At 34.9% G+C, this 15718-nt stretch overlaps 1 protein-coding gene across 1 annotated transcript in view; it reads left to right on the top strand.

Annotated features, from left to right (window-relative positions):
- Positions 1 to 15063, top strand: part of LOC135097205 (calcium-dependent secretion activator-like) — a 151902-nt gene extending 136839 nt beyond the window's left edge. Inside the window, 6 exon segments of the mRNA XM_063998981.1 lie at positions 10770 to 10871; positions 12583 to 12646; positions 12748 to 12871; positions 13064 to 13084; positions 14444 to 14506; positions 14963 to 15063. Coding sequence (XP_063855051.1) covers positions 10770 to 10871; positions 12583 to 12646; positions 12748 to 12871; positions 13064 to 13084; positions 14444 to 14506; positions 14963 to 15063 — 475 coding nt within the window.
- The last annotated feature ends 655 nt before the right edge of the window (positions 15064 to 15718 follow it).

Here is a 15718-nt window from a genome sequence, read left to right as displayed (position 1 = left end):
GCAAAGAAATGCAAGGTGATGGAATTAGGAAAAAGCAAAAGAAGATTTACAAGTTCCTACACCATGGGAGAAGTGGAAATTAAGAAAATCAAAGAAGAAAAAGACTTGAGAATTACAATAAGTGATAATTTATCACCAGTAAAACATGTAAACAAAATAGTTGGAGAAACTTATGAGTTACTAAGAAAGATGAAAGGGGCATTTGCTTATATGGATGAAGAGATGATGAAAAAGTTGATGGAATATGTGATTCAACCAAAACTGGAATATGCCACAATTGTTTGGTCACCCCATAATAAAAAGGAAATAAGGAAAATAGAAAGGATCCAAAGAGCTGCAGCCAAATTGGTACCAAGTTTGAGAGATTTAACCTATGAAGAAAGATTAAGGAGACTGAAGCTTCCATCATTACAAGAGTGAAGAGAAAGAGGAGATTTGCTTGCTATATACAGAGCTTTAAAGGGTAAGGATCAAGTTGACAAAAGAAGACTCATTTGTGTGGGACTCAAGAGCTACAAGAGGACATGGAGTGAAATTGAAGAAAACAGCAAGTAGAAGAGATGTCAAGAAATATGGTTTCCCAAATAGAAGCACAGAAATATGGAACAACTTAGATGAAACATTGGTACAAGCAAAAAATATTCATGAATTTAAAGTTAAGCTAGATGCTTATAGATGTAGAGACAGGACAGCATGAGCATAGCTCTTTTCCTGTAAAACACAACTAGGTAAATACACACACACACACACACACACACACACACACACACACACACACACACACACACACACACACACACACACACACACACACACATATATATATATATATACACAGGGAGGTCCCTATGATACAAGCAGTTAGGTTTCATTTGAATTGCTCATGTTCCAACTTCTTGTATAAGTTAACACGTAACTAATGGATTACATTCCTTAACCCTTGTCAAAGGCAAGTTTTCAAGCTAAAATGTAAGATACCAAACGCAAAAAATGTGTCTATATTACAGAACTGTAAATAAAGCAACCAGAAAGAGATAACATCATACAAAGAACATTATTTAAAATTGATTAAACATATAAAACTTGTATAACACTCACCAATGCATAGCTAATGCATCACCACTCCTGTGCTTTTTTACAATTTCTACCCTCTGCAAGTGTTATTGGCACTCTAGTTCACCTAGTCTTAGTGTCTTAGTGCAGGGACTTGCACTGTAATTCATTGGCTGCTTGGGAGGCATAGTTAGCACTTGAGAGACAAAATAAGGCACAATCTAAATACCACATTGTCAGTCACACACACACAATACCACACCAAAGACAGTGAATGAAGGAACATGCCAGCAGTAACACTATAACACATGCAAGCACTGATCACTTACATGAAGGACTGTACATACACTATACTTATTCTGTATTGTAATTATACATGCAAGCAAAAATTAAGATAGAGTATAAGTATAAAGATGAGCAGTAAGGCCATAATAGTGGGAATCTGAGAGACACAGAGTTAAGGACTGATGGGACTTGGGAGAATGAATGGACAGGAGAGAGGTGCACAGTTCTCTTCCACTGCTCACAAGCTCATCTTTATGCATCTGAATCATATAGCACCATCACCATACAGCCTGGATGTGTTAGCAGGAGGGTGCAGGAAGGTGCACATTTTAAACTTTATAATTTTACTCACCTTATCTTCAGATTTTGTGCTCGTATAAAGAAAATAGTCCCTAATTTACACATCTTGTATCTTCTGTGTCTTGTACTCGTATATATATATATATATATATATATATATATATATATATATATATATATATATATATATATATATATATATATATATACTGTAGCACTGATTCCTATAAAATGGTTTCAACTTCTCTTTATTTGCATGATATTGTTCTCAAGATTAATTTATGGGGTTAGATGTTTAGTGATAAAAGATGAAATGTTGGTAAGTGGTCAAAATTTATTTTTAATTCAGCGGTGTCTGAGAGGGTTAACAATTTCTTTCTAGCCATGTGCAGTATTGAATATTATATTTCATCAGATTGTGCACTGGTCATCAGAAAATAGATAAGACTGATGCAGTTACACATTGTGTCATGTAGCCCTTGTCTGGGAATTATTTCCAGGTTCAAAACTAGCAAACATTCCTGGGCAGATATGCATATATCCACATTCACAACCTGAAAAACATTCTTGTACAATAGTGAAATTTAAAAAGGGGGCATATTAAGGTTGAAGAAAACATAACTTAATTGTAGATATATTATTGGAATGGACAGAGATGATATCAATAAATTTATGTATGAATATAAAATAATATAGTTTCCAATTTGTATTAAAAAGTAGCTAGCAGCCATCTAAATCTAAACAGAGTTATTGCTTATCCCTTTCAATCTGGCACAAATTTATTTAAGCTATGTTCTTTCCCTTCAGTACCATATGAACTTGTCACAACCAAATATAGACATATAGATCAGTTCAGCTGATTGGCTAAACTAATTACTCACAACAGATGCTGATTGGTTGCCATAGCCAGGCAGTGTCTGACAGAAACTTCTGTGAGATGCTCTCTTTGATGGGCTATGTAATTTTATATGAGTTGGTCCATCTAGAATTACATGCACATGATGTTTCATCATACTAATGGACTGCCTCCCGTTTCCATGGTTTCACTTTCCATGAATTCATATGTTCACAGATTTTCTCCTGTGGCACAAAACAGCCACAAAGAAATTTTCATAGCATCACTCCAAACATTCCCAATCTATCCATAGCCCATTAACACCATCATAAATAGTCATCACTTATACCATTAATTCTAGTGTAATTTATGTTAATTTCTTACAGTTTGTTATTAAAATATTTGTTTAGTTTTGAGAACTTATTGACACATTTCTGTTGCACATCACTTAATCCCTTCATTGTCCTCCAGTCAGTTTCATTGAAGAACTTCATAAGGTCAGTAAAGTTTGCTTTGGCCTAGTTCCATTTCTTCTTGTGTGATTCTTCCTCTCAATATCAGTATTCCATCTTATAAATTGTGTGAAATAACATAATTACTTCCTTCAAAGGAACACATTGTTTTTTTTTTTTTTTTTTATACTAATCAGTTCCATGTGAATATATGTAAAAGAATGTACAGAACTGTCTATGCACGTTTGATTGTTATGAAACACGTGATTCATTGTAAAAATGAATTTCAGAAAGAGAATTATTTCTTCTGATCATGAAGTTTTTATCAGATGTTCTATAAAGTGAAAATTATGAATGTATAGCTTGGAATAGAACAAAAATAACACCTTAACTGTCACCATAATTAAATTTCTCAGTAATTCATCAATTTCATAGAATTTCTGCATAATCAAGAAACATGCATAAATATTTTTAATCTGCACTCTTTACATAAATTCACTTTATTTTATTCAGTCTAATTTGTTATGTACATGTTTGAAATTATATAACTACTCTTATTTTTACTAATATCAAATATTTCACAATGAATCTAAGTTACATTGAAAGTTTGTGAATATGATGTTGTTGAGAGCAGCTCAGAGCAGCCTGTGTCAGTCTGACTGACTGACAACCAACCAATCAACCAATTAAAGACTTTTGTGAAATACTAGTTCAACCAATCAGCTGAAGGGGTTTAGCTTAGATTGGATATAAATTATGTGTTAGGTTATAAGATATAAACTGTAATAAGGAAGGTTTCATATTAATTTTTGAGACAAATAGAACTGAATTGCATACAGCTTCTATGACACACCAAAATATATTCTAACTGTTCATGTTTGATGCCTTAATCCTTACACTTTCTTTCTGTCTTGGTGGTGTAAGTTGACTAAATAATTGTTTCCCTTGCCTGTTCTATTTATTGTATTTGTCTTTGTACTCAGCCTTTCCTCTGCATAATCTTGCCATCTGTTAATAAGTCTAAAACTCATCCAGTGTCAGGTAGTGCCTGGAACTGAAATCTATTACTGTAGGAGTGTCTTTATCATATCTTTAGAAATTTCTTGATAGTACTTAGTGGCTTAACAATTCTGTCTCATAGAATGTATTACCAGCAGTTCTGCTTTATAAGTGAAATTATGTAACAAGAGTTATTTCAGTTTCTGGGCTGACTCTAAATAAAGTTGGCTTCTGCTAGAAAGGAAGTGCTCGGAAAGATTTAGATTTTATGAATACCAAACATCTACTTCATTATAGACATGTGTTATGGGAAGCTACATTACCTGCATGGCTTGTATTTAGTTATGTACCCCTTTCATGATGTCAACTTTTAAAAACTTAAGATTTAATATTAAGTAGATTATTCAAATATAATTGAAGATCTTTATGTATGTTAGATAGCCTCAAACTATTTTAAGCATTCCTCACAAGGAAAACCAAGGAAAACTGGGAAGACAAACGATATTTGTAAAGTTATAATCCAGGCCAAAATTAGTGTATCTTGGTTTAGTATAGGGTATAGCTTTACATTTTTAAGGCAATCCTTATCTTACTGACAGATGAGTAAGGGCTGGTATTTCTGTCAGATACCTAGATAATAACTTGCAAGTTTGCCAAACTAGTGTACATAATCTCCAGCAATTGTTGTCATCTGTGATTTACCATCTGTAAACACTTTGGAACTTAAATTTTCTGAGCTTTCAATAACTCATTTGCTTTTATTCATATTCAGTCATACCTGTTCTTTTACCAATTTTACATGTGTACAGTATTCGGAGTATTTATTAAGGCTTTTCATAGAATGCTTTCAGATGGGTCATTCTGGTTATTCCTTATCACTTTAACTGAAGAGAGTTTGTGTTTTTTTTTTTCCTTTCTTTTTTTTTCTTCTTTTTTTTTTGGCAGTCATCAAGCATTAAGGTATGTCTTAAGGAGTCACTTCTTGATTTGTATAAAGCAGATAAAGTTTATAAAACTTGTTTATTATAATTGATTTAATATGAGGGTTTTTTTTTCTGTTATAACTTTTCAAAGGGCCTCAGTATCTCAAAATTTTCACATAATTGCCTATATATTATTGACCTTTTTTTTTCTCCTTAATTTATAAGTTGTAGGAAATCTGTAATTAAAATAAAAATCCATTTCTTACTAATTCAGTGTATGTGGTAGTTTTAATGAAATTTTCTGAGTGTAATTTTGTGAATGTAGTGGAATGACAGTGATTGAATGGGGACATAATTGCTCTTCATTATAGTTACAATATATTTGCTCTTATCACTATTAAAGATAGCCTCTTCATGTTTTTTTTATTTTTTTATTCAGTTTCTCTTTTTTGTGCTGAAGTTATTTAGGTTAACTTATAATTATTCTCCTGTGCTTTGAATGTGTAACATCTTTCTGCTGGAGGTGTCAAGAAAAACTATTCATGATTGCCATTTGTGTTGATCAACATTTCATGCATCCTTGCAGAGATCCTTCATATATATATATATATATATATATATATATATATATATATATATATATATATATATATATATATATATATATATATATATATATATATATATATATATATAATTACAGTGTGTGTGTGTGTGTGTGTGTGTGTGTGTGTGTGTGTGTGTGTGTAATAATAATAATAATAATAATAATAATAATAAACGGTTTATTATTTAGGCAGTTGACAAACTGAAAATGTACATAGGGGATGGGGAAAAACTTAACATGAATCCTAAAGGTAAGTCTAATCTAGGAGGGAAATACTATTGATTGATGGCTCGCACCATGGTGGGAATCGCACTGAGTCTGTACCGGTCCGTGCGCGGCGCCTTCAGGGGTGTTATTTTGTTGTGGTGTCTGGTGGCACGGACAGGGCGAGGCGCGTCGGGCGGCAGCATGTTTCTGAGACGCGGATGATGCAGTAGTCCCCTCCCAAACTTCTCCAGAGCCTCTCGGTGCCTGGTGGATATTCTGGACAGATTCAGGGTGGTCAGGGCTTCTTCATAGGTGGTGTATGCAGGGCCAAGGATGACCCTGCACACCCTTTTCTGCACACTCTCTAGCTGTAGCTGTTGAGTGTGTGTGAGGGAGGAGGACCACGCTGGGGAGGCGTACATGAGTTTGGGGAGGATGAAGGTAAGGTACACCCCCCTTAACTCATCTGTCGGCGTCCCCAGCGACCTGAGTCTGCGCAGCATGTACAGCCTGTGGGTAGCTGATCTCACGGTGTGTGTGTGTGTGTGTGTGTGTGTGTGTGTGTCTACTCACACATCAGTTTACAGTATATGTTGTAAAAGTTAAATTACATATTTAGTTTATGTAAAACAGTATATTGTATGAAGGATTTTCTGATCAGTAATAATCAATGGAAATGTCACTATAATAGTTAGGCATAAGATGCTATGCCTTGATGTTGACTGAAATGAAATCTTACTCAAATTCATTGCCCTGATTATTGAGGTAAAAATATATGGAGCAATAAAGAAGGATGCTACCAGGAGAAAGATGAAAAGAGTCAAAGTACAAGTGTGCTTTTGTGTGAGTGCCTGAAATTTTATTATATTACAAATAGTAGATCAACTGCATGTATGTTGAATTTAAGTAAGCTACATACATGGTAGTACTCATGGGACAAACTATACCAAAACCAGGAAATATGGGTTGTGACTGCTAATATAGCTGTTCCCCCCCCACCCCACATCGCTCTCAGCCCCGCCGAGGATGGGACAGTGTCAGTAGGGTTAGTTACACACACACTTGTCACCCACACCTCCCCTAGTCTCTCTTCAACACTGCCAACTCCTTTTCCTGATCATGCAGGTTTGAGTGTGATAAATCTTGTGTGAATTTCTTAATACAGTTGCTTCTACATTTTGGTAAGTTTTATTCAGTTAAGAGATAATGCTAAGAAAATTATTTTGTGGAAAAACAGTGCTTATTTTTTTTTTTATTTATATGCCACTGTTTTCAAAATATGAGGTCAGTAAAACTTGATCAGGGAAGGAGAAGCAAGTGTGTTTGAGAGTTTAGGTAAAGTGGCAAATCTGCTGTTTGAAAGTTCTAGCCACTTTCACTCATTTGCTGTATGACCCGCACTACTCCCTAACCTGGTGACATTCGAAATTACCTTGTTAGCCTATGTGTCAGTATATTTGAAAATCAAACCATACATAATGAGCTTCCCTTCCTTACTATTTACATAAAGTGGGTTTCATTTTTTTCATTTGTAATATTGAAAGTCACTTGTATTGACCTTTGGCCTCCCCTGTTTCAAATTGGATTTTGTTACATCACAGTGGTTTCAAGACATTCAGTAATTTAGGTATGCAAGTTGATTTCCTTCCTATGACATTCTTACAGTTTCAGTCTTCTTTTGAAAGAGCTAATTACAGTTAATGTGAATTTTTTTCTTTTTTCTTTTTTTATGCATGCTACATTATATGTTTAAAGCATGGCTGATTGATATTTCATGATAACATATTTCCAGTCAATGAATGGTTAGAGATAACAATGTGTATTTGGTGATGTACCCAAAGGTTTTTCCCTATATGAAAAAATTCCAAAGAGTCTGAGCCACTGATCAGTTATTGTGGCACCAACCACTCTGATGTTAACAATTATTGGTAATAATCCTTGATGTATCCCTGCTGTAATATGCACTGATTGGCTGTAGACAGGACGTGTGCCGTGTTGTGTAAGACTGTAATGTGATGTTGTTCAGTAAAATGTATCCAGTATGTGGCCAACAGGACATGCCACCAGGTAGCAGCCAATGAACATGGCCATAACTATTCTGGCATTAAGTAAATATGGTATTTGAAGTAGATATATTAATATGAAGCATTCTTTAAAACTTGAAAAGTAAGAAAAATATTATGGATGTAAATGAGTGTAAGAGAGATTATTCTACAGTAGTTTGTACCATTGGTATCATCTAGGACAGTGTTGATGAAAGAAAATTTGATCTGATACTTGGTATTAACCATTATCATATGTTCCTTGGAACATATTTGATTTGGAAATCAAAACCACCTTCTTACTGTATGGAGAGATTATAATTAATTTTATAATAATCTTATTGTAACAGTTTTATATATATATATATATATATATATATATATATATATATATATATATATATATATATATATATATATATATACAGTGAATTTGGTCTGACAGCCTAAACAAACATACTAAAATTGAGATACATATACCAGAAAAGTGAGGAACTCTCCATAACTGGCAATGATTATACAGTTATTTTGAAAATTTACAGTGATTATATTTTGATAGTCATTTTCACTCTGTTCTTGGGTGCAAGATCTAAGTAGTTGGATAAAAAAAATCTGGAAATACCATTGCCTAACTCTTAATATACATCCTTATTGGAAGTATATAAACAAAATTAGCTTACTTGGAAATAACGACATAGTACATAAAATGATCTTAGTAGGATACATTGGTACGTTTAGTTTTCATCTGACACCATTTTGTCTTCTGTCCATAGCCAAGAACAAACTCAAGGCCCAATAGCCCCTAATGTACCATTTCCAACAAGGTTTGTTGAAAAGGAAAGTAGTGTAGAAGATTGGATTTCATGGTAATATAATCTAGAACCATCTTTATAATTACATAGTTTGCTAGATATACACAACACATTTTAAATTTTTATAAGCATATGAGTAATTAGTATGCCAGTATTTTGAATATTTCTTTTATTACAGATGGAAAATGTTATGCTTCATGATGAGCATTTATTGCAATTTTATATTCATGTCATTCACGAGTCTATTGCATTGTGCACCAGTAACTTGAAATGTTGCAGTTGATATATTCAGTTAGGGCAAATAATGCATATCATGCTGAACTTTATTTAGTGTGAGTAGCATGATTGTTCTTATTCTGTGCATTTTTAGTAGTTCCATTAGTTTAGATTTAGTTACTTATGATAATGCCTTCATTCCAAGTTACAATTACTGTTTTGAATCCATGGGTGTTTGTCAGCACCTTGTCAATCTGCATGGAACTGTGATCTTTCCAAGCAACCTCTTTTTTCAGTGCCACTTTTTTTTAATGCATTAGGAATTTACTGAGAAACTTACTTGTTTATAGGTGTGATTCTTCTCTGCTGAAATTTTCCTGGCTAAAATTTCTTAAGACGCTAAATACTTACTTCCCTCATACTTACATTATGAACTATGTAGATGTAGTTCCCTCTCTCTTATCAAGCTTCTTGCAACCAGGAAAATAGACAACAAACAAGCATCCATGTGGGTATTCATATAACACTACATTACAATCATATCATGATATGTATCATATTGAAACAGCAGTTTTCACACCAATTATCTCAGTGTTTCATAATTGTATTAAGTACTGTTCATAATACACTTGAACATGATTTATTCATGAGAGAAGAATTTTATTTTATTTTTATTTTTATTTTTATTTATTTATTTATTTATTTGTTTATTTATTTATTTATTTATTTATTTTTTTTGGCCAATAGATTTTAGTTTGCCCACATCTCTGTGCAGCTTTACCCATTTTATTCAGACCCAGGCATGAACATTTTATAGTGTATGATCATAAAAGAGGAAAAAAAGAAAAGAAAAAAAATGGCAGAACATCTCCTCTCCATGCCTGATTGGCAATCTAATGATCATTATACGTGTGTATGCACTATGTATGTATGTATGTATGTATGTCTGCAGGGTGCCTTGATTTCTTTTGAGAGTGAATCAGGCCAGGCCACAGCTGGTTCCTGTTGTCTCCAACCCCCAACTCGATAGACAGAAATTTGGGTGGTTCTAACTAGACAGCAGTGTTATTTTAATGATTAAGAGTGTGGTGGGTCAACACCTCAGAGACAAGGTCACTCACCCTGCCTGCTGAGCACTGATGGTACACCCTAGGGTGGCTCACAGAAGCTCTGCCACCACTACCACCACCATGCAGTCCCTTATTCTCAGTAACTCATTATACATCAATATAAAAATTAACACAGCATAAGCAATGAAAGTTCATTGCAAATTTGTAATATGTTTCATAGTTTTTTCTGTTTTCTTCTAATTCTGCTGATGTGGTTGGGATCTGTGCCAGAATATGTGCTTTAATTTGATTTGAGATAGTTTGGGTGCATATGAAATATGAAAAGAAATAATGCTTTTGCAAAATAATCACTACTGCATGGCAGGTTTTATGCAAACTGCATCGGTCATGCCCACTTGTTACGTTAATTTATGCTTGATGCATCTTTGTCTGCCATCAGTATTCATGACTTTAGAATAAGGTTGTCATATCAAGCCATTTACATCATGTAAAGTATACTCTGAATCATTATATATTAGTTGCATAACCAAATATTTAAAACAACATTAACCATCCTCATGCTTTGTATTTCTATTTTGAGCATCTAATGTATGAAGTTAAGTACTTATTTTATAAAAGTAATTTGCATCAGAAATATATAGCTTCAGAATGTATGAAAAAAGTGAGACATTCAACTTTTACACAGTGTATTGGGCTCATGTCTGAGTAGTTATATTTTTATAATGCAGCTGCTGAGGTTCCTTCTTAGGTGACAGCATAGTTTCTTAATTTCCCTCAATTCATATCTATGATTTTACAGTGCAGCAATAAATCCTTTCTAGTAGCAGTAAATATTTTCAGTGTAATGTAAATTATGGGACTTAAGACTAAGTAAGATATAGTTGGTTATAGTTCATGAAACACCCTCCCTTCATTACTCAGACTGAAGCCCTCATTTTGTCCTGCCGTAACACTCCTTCTTCATTCAGACCTGATGGTGTGGGGACCGTCCTGGCAGAAGAGAAGGAGCGCTTCCAACACATCAAGGAGAGACTAAGAGTTTTACTTGAACACCAAATTACAAATTTTATGTAAGTGCAAATTAACATTAAGTTCTGAAATGAATCCCAAGAATCTTTAAGCTGGATTTGTCAAGGACATACTCAAGTTTGCATCATCATTATCATTTGTATGATAATCTTGTATGATATCACAACTCTGATAGCACAACTCTGTCAGTTTTATATGATATAGCTTTCATCTTTTCTGTTGGGTGAAGTCATTGGGTAAATTGCAAAAGGTAGAAGGGTGTCAAAAATACGATTTCTCAAAAGCTACTCAACAAATTTCAGTGAAACTTAAGAGGTGTCATGTTGTTATAATTTTGATAAAATTCTTTGCCAACTTCCAAGTAGCAATGTGCATGTGTAAAGTAAAAATTCCAGCTTTTCAACTAATTAATTGATTAAGCTCAAATTTTGTTGTTAATAAGAGTTATGCAAGTTATGGCAAAAAAGCATGTTAAACTTACAACAATACTGCGCATGTGCAAAATACAGTATAAAACTTTTTGTAATGTGACTGTCAGAGAGCACTGAATGCAGAATGAAATTTTCTATCCAATGGTATATAGCACAACCATTAGGCTTTTGCAAAGTTTTGGCAAATGTACAATGTGTGGGGTGCCTGAATTCACCACACACACACACACACACACACACACACACACACACACACACACACACACACACACACACACACACACACACACTCTCTCTCTCTCTCTCTCTCTCTCTCTCTCTCTCTCTCTCTCTCTCTCTCTCTCTCTCTCTCTCTCTCTCTCTCTCTCTCTCTCTTGTTGAAAAACCTCTTCCACTGATACATTAGTGACATCTTCGCTCATCAATTGCCTTCTGAGGCAATTTACTGGTGTTATGTGTAACTCTGCTAGTTGTATGATTACTTCATGTTGTGTTTTGCCTTTTCTGTTTTAATTTTCTTTGATTTATTTCCATTACATATCCACTCTTCTTGCACCTGCTTTCTCAGTAAATTAAGAATTGTATGTCTTTCAGTTCAGTAATTACTCAATATATTGGACTTATTGTATAGTCCCTTAAAAGCTAAATTGTGATGAAAACAATATTCAGATTTTCTTGTGAATAATCACTGCACTGCTTCTGTTCTGTATCTTTGACTTTTTGCTTTATGTCCAGCTTCCTCTTGCATATGTTACTACCAGGACTATTATACTATTGCATTCCTAAAATACATATTTTACTTCAGTACTTAATGTCCTTTTCATCAAAATGATCTAATAATCTTATCATTTTCCATTCTTGCAGAGTTCTCATTCCCTCTTCGTTTCCACATTTTTCACCATGTCCTGTATCTAAAATATAAAAATATATGTGGATATTACAGTGGAATAATAGTTACATATAAGACGTATTGTGGCATCATGAACGATATTTATAACTATATTCTCAAAGTCAAACAAGCATTTTCTTTGTAAATATTTTATATTAAGATTGAAAATTCTAATAGTAATTGAAGTACATGTTCCATGATAATAATTATTAGGAAGAAATTAAGACACAAAAGCAAGTTTCATAGATTCATTTTTTTTTTTTCATTAGTTATTTATTTGGTTGGAGGAGTGAAGAATTTCAAAATTAATATTGTTTTCATATGACCAAAATATTAGCAACCAATAATTCTCTAAACAACCAACGAGAGTAAATAGCAATGAATAACTACTTCTAGCTTTTCCAGTTTCAACAAAATGTTTTATTTTGACAGGTATTGTTTCCCATTTGGTCGACCAGAAGGTGCCCTTAAAGCCACATTATCTTTACTTAAACGGGTGAGTACTTTGTTAGGAATAGCTAGAAGAAATGATGAACATGTCTTTCAAAATGGGCTGTTATTTCACACAAATGTATTACGCTGATTTCTTGTATGCAGGTGTTGATGAAGGATATAGTTACTCCAGTTCCACCTGAAGAAGTGAGAGGCATGATTAAGAAGTGCCTAGAAAATGCTGCTCTCCTCAACTACACTCGTCTCTCAGCAGAAACCAGAATTGAGGGTTTGTTACTCTTGATCACTATAGTAGTATGAATATAGACTTTAGTTTTCCTTTTCCTATAATGAGCATTCACATAAAAAAAAAACAGATTTTTTTTCTGTGCTGAAGAAGTTACCTTTAATGAGATAGTGTTCTCCATCATAAATGAAGATTCAGTGACTAATGCTAAAGTAAAATATTTTTAATCCCTAGGTGGTGAATCAACCCTTCAAGGTAAATGCTTTTTGCATGGTTACTACAATTATAGTAACTAGTTATTTATTTATTTATTTATTTGTTTGTTGGTTTATTTATTTATTTATTTGTTTATTTTTATTTATTTATTTAACTATTTATTTATTTACTTATTTATTTTATTCATTTGTTTTTTATTTATTTATCTATTTATTTATCTTATTTATTTATTTTTTTTTTTATTTTTTACTTTGTACTGTATGTAGTAACAACTGGGATAGCATGTTTTGTTTATGAATATCCCTTACTGGTTACTTCTCCCTTCAATTTCACACTCAGGAATTAAAGGTACAATGCATAACCACAGGAAAGACTTCATTCTTCATTTTTTTTAATATTGAAAAAAAACACAGATAAGCATTTTGCTTTTTATTAAGCATTGGATATAATAGACCAAGTGTCCAAGGATGGCAGACAGTAGAATGATGAATACAGTAAAATCCCTCTCATCCGGCATTCGAGTATCCGGCAGCTTCAAGTATCCGGCACATTTTTCCCCGAGCCTTAAAATCAATAAAAAATCAATGTGTACTCATAAAATCTATTAAAATTCCTGCATGAGGCATACTTTGTCCCCTTGCCACCAGAGCTCATTGCTTCGTGCCACCCACGGCCCACTGCACTGTGTTTACTCAGTGACTCAGTCCCACGTGTGCACTGTTTATCGCCTGACGCCTTCATCATGCCTAAGGTTGTAGAAAAGAGGAAGCGTGTTGTGCTTACACTTAAGCAGCTGATCAGATCAGCTGCTGATTGAGATCAGCTGATCTTTGTTATGGTAAGATGCGTGAGTGTACGGTGGTGATTGTGGTCATAATTTCACTTCTATTCAAGTATCCGGCTTGTCGGCGGTCCCATTGGTGCCGGATAAGAGGGATTTTACTGTATACCCATTTATATATCTTTGTTGTTACATTTTCTTTATGGACTTCCCACAATAATTTTCATGTCTTTCCATGCCCAATGGTATTTTTTTCTTATTTCATATTGAAAAAAAAAATGGTGTCAGTTTAAACTCAATGCATATTTTTAAATATCTGTAACTTCATAATTATATGTGATAGAATCCATAAAATGAAAAAGAAAGAAGAAATACTTAAATTTTTTACTGTTCTTGTTAATTTTTAACATGTCCACCATTATTACTAATACCATTTTCATTTCCTCCAAACACATCTTATCAATCATCAATCTCTTCACATCCAGCTTCCATATTCACATGCACAAGGATGAGTGTCTCAGAACCTATTAAGCACTCTCCTAATAATTGTCACTGAACTTCTTCCCTTGTTTTCCCATACACTGGAATATAATCACATATCCATGCATATTTAACAGTCTTTATCATCCCCTTCATCTACACTGTCCTTGAACTCTTCCTTCAGAATATATCTCTGAATGGTAAACTTGAAGAAATTTATTGTTTTAAGTATTTAGTGTTGCATGTTGCTGTGATTGGAATGCTTACCACACATAGATTTTTTTTGTTCCTATGGAAAGGGATTATCAGGAACATCGTGCTACTCTTTGTTCATTCATTGATCTTTCTTATTTTCATATATGTTTATTGTTGCACCCACCCCTCACTCCGGGAGGCCGTGTTATCCACACAGGCATGGGTCAAGAAACTAGAGCAGTGGGGCCTCAAATAAGTCACACTCTGAATGCTGGGACAAGACACACACACACACACACACACACACACACACACACACACACACACACACACACACACACACACACACACACACACACACACACACACACACAAGGCCAGGGCACAAGGGAAAACATGGGCACTATTTCCTAGGTTTATTGACAAATCCTCCGCAAGTACACTGCTTTACAAGTTCACAGGGGCACCACAAGTCTCCCAGGGCATGACAGGCATTCAACAGGGCACTCAACAGGCAGGGAAACACTTCCAAAGCAGGCAGGCACACACTGGCTTCCTCTAGGGCCACACATCTCCGCTCTCTCTGCCTTCCCACCTCTCCCAGTGCTGCCGCCTGCACACATACCCCTGGTGTAACACTATCACCCCCTACAACGCAGATGACCCGGCTGCCCTGACACACACACATACACACAAGAAAATAAGTAGAAATAAATAAATGAAATACACAAAGAAAATTAATCCTCAGGAACATCACAAAAGTCTCTCATCTAACCTGTTCTACACCTCTGCTGCCGAGGTTGCTGTGGTGGTGGAGGCGTGAGCTGCGGCGATTCAGCAGCGCCACTCAGGGGGGGGCGTCTCTAGCCCTAAGTTCAGGGTCAATGTCACCACTGTCATTTGTTGTGCTACCTGCTCCACGCTCATTCCCGTCTCTGGCAGCCCCTGCCACCTCCTCGTCGCTGCTGTTGGGGCTTACATCCTCATCTTCCCCGCCATGGCCCCAGGAGTAGCGGCCCGAACCATGGTAATGCCACAGCCGGTCCACGTGGACAATAGACGGTCACTTCCGTCCCCAGCGAATCTGATACGTGACATCAGAGAGGACTGCTTCCACCATGTATGGCCCCTCCCAGGGGCTCTGGACCTTTGGTGAGAGCCCTCGCTTGCAAAGTCCTGCATGAAGCAATGGTAGTGCGTGCACAGGCCCAAGAAGC

The sequence above is a fragment of the Scylla paramamosain genome, unplaced genomic scaffold, assembly GCF_035594125.1.
Source record: "Scylla paramamosain isolate STU-SP2022 unplaced genomic scaffold, ASM3559412v1 Contig14, whole genome shotgun sequence".
Taxonomy (NCBI): Eukaryota; Metazoa; Arthropoda; class Malacostraca; order Decapoda; family Portunidae; genus Scylla; species Scylla paramamosain.
This window is presented reverse-complemented; position numbering and strand designations above follow the sequence as displayed.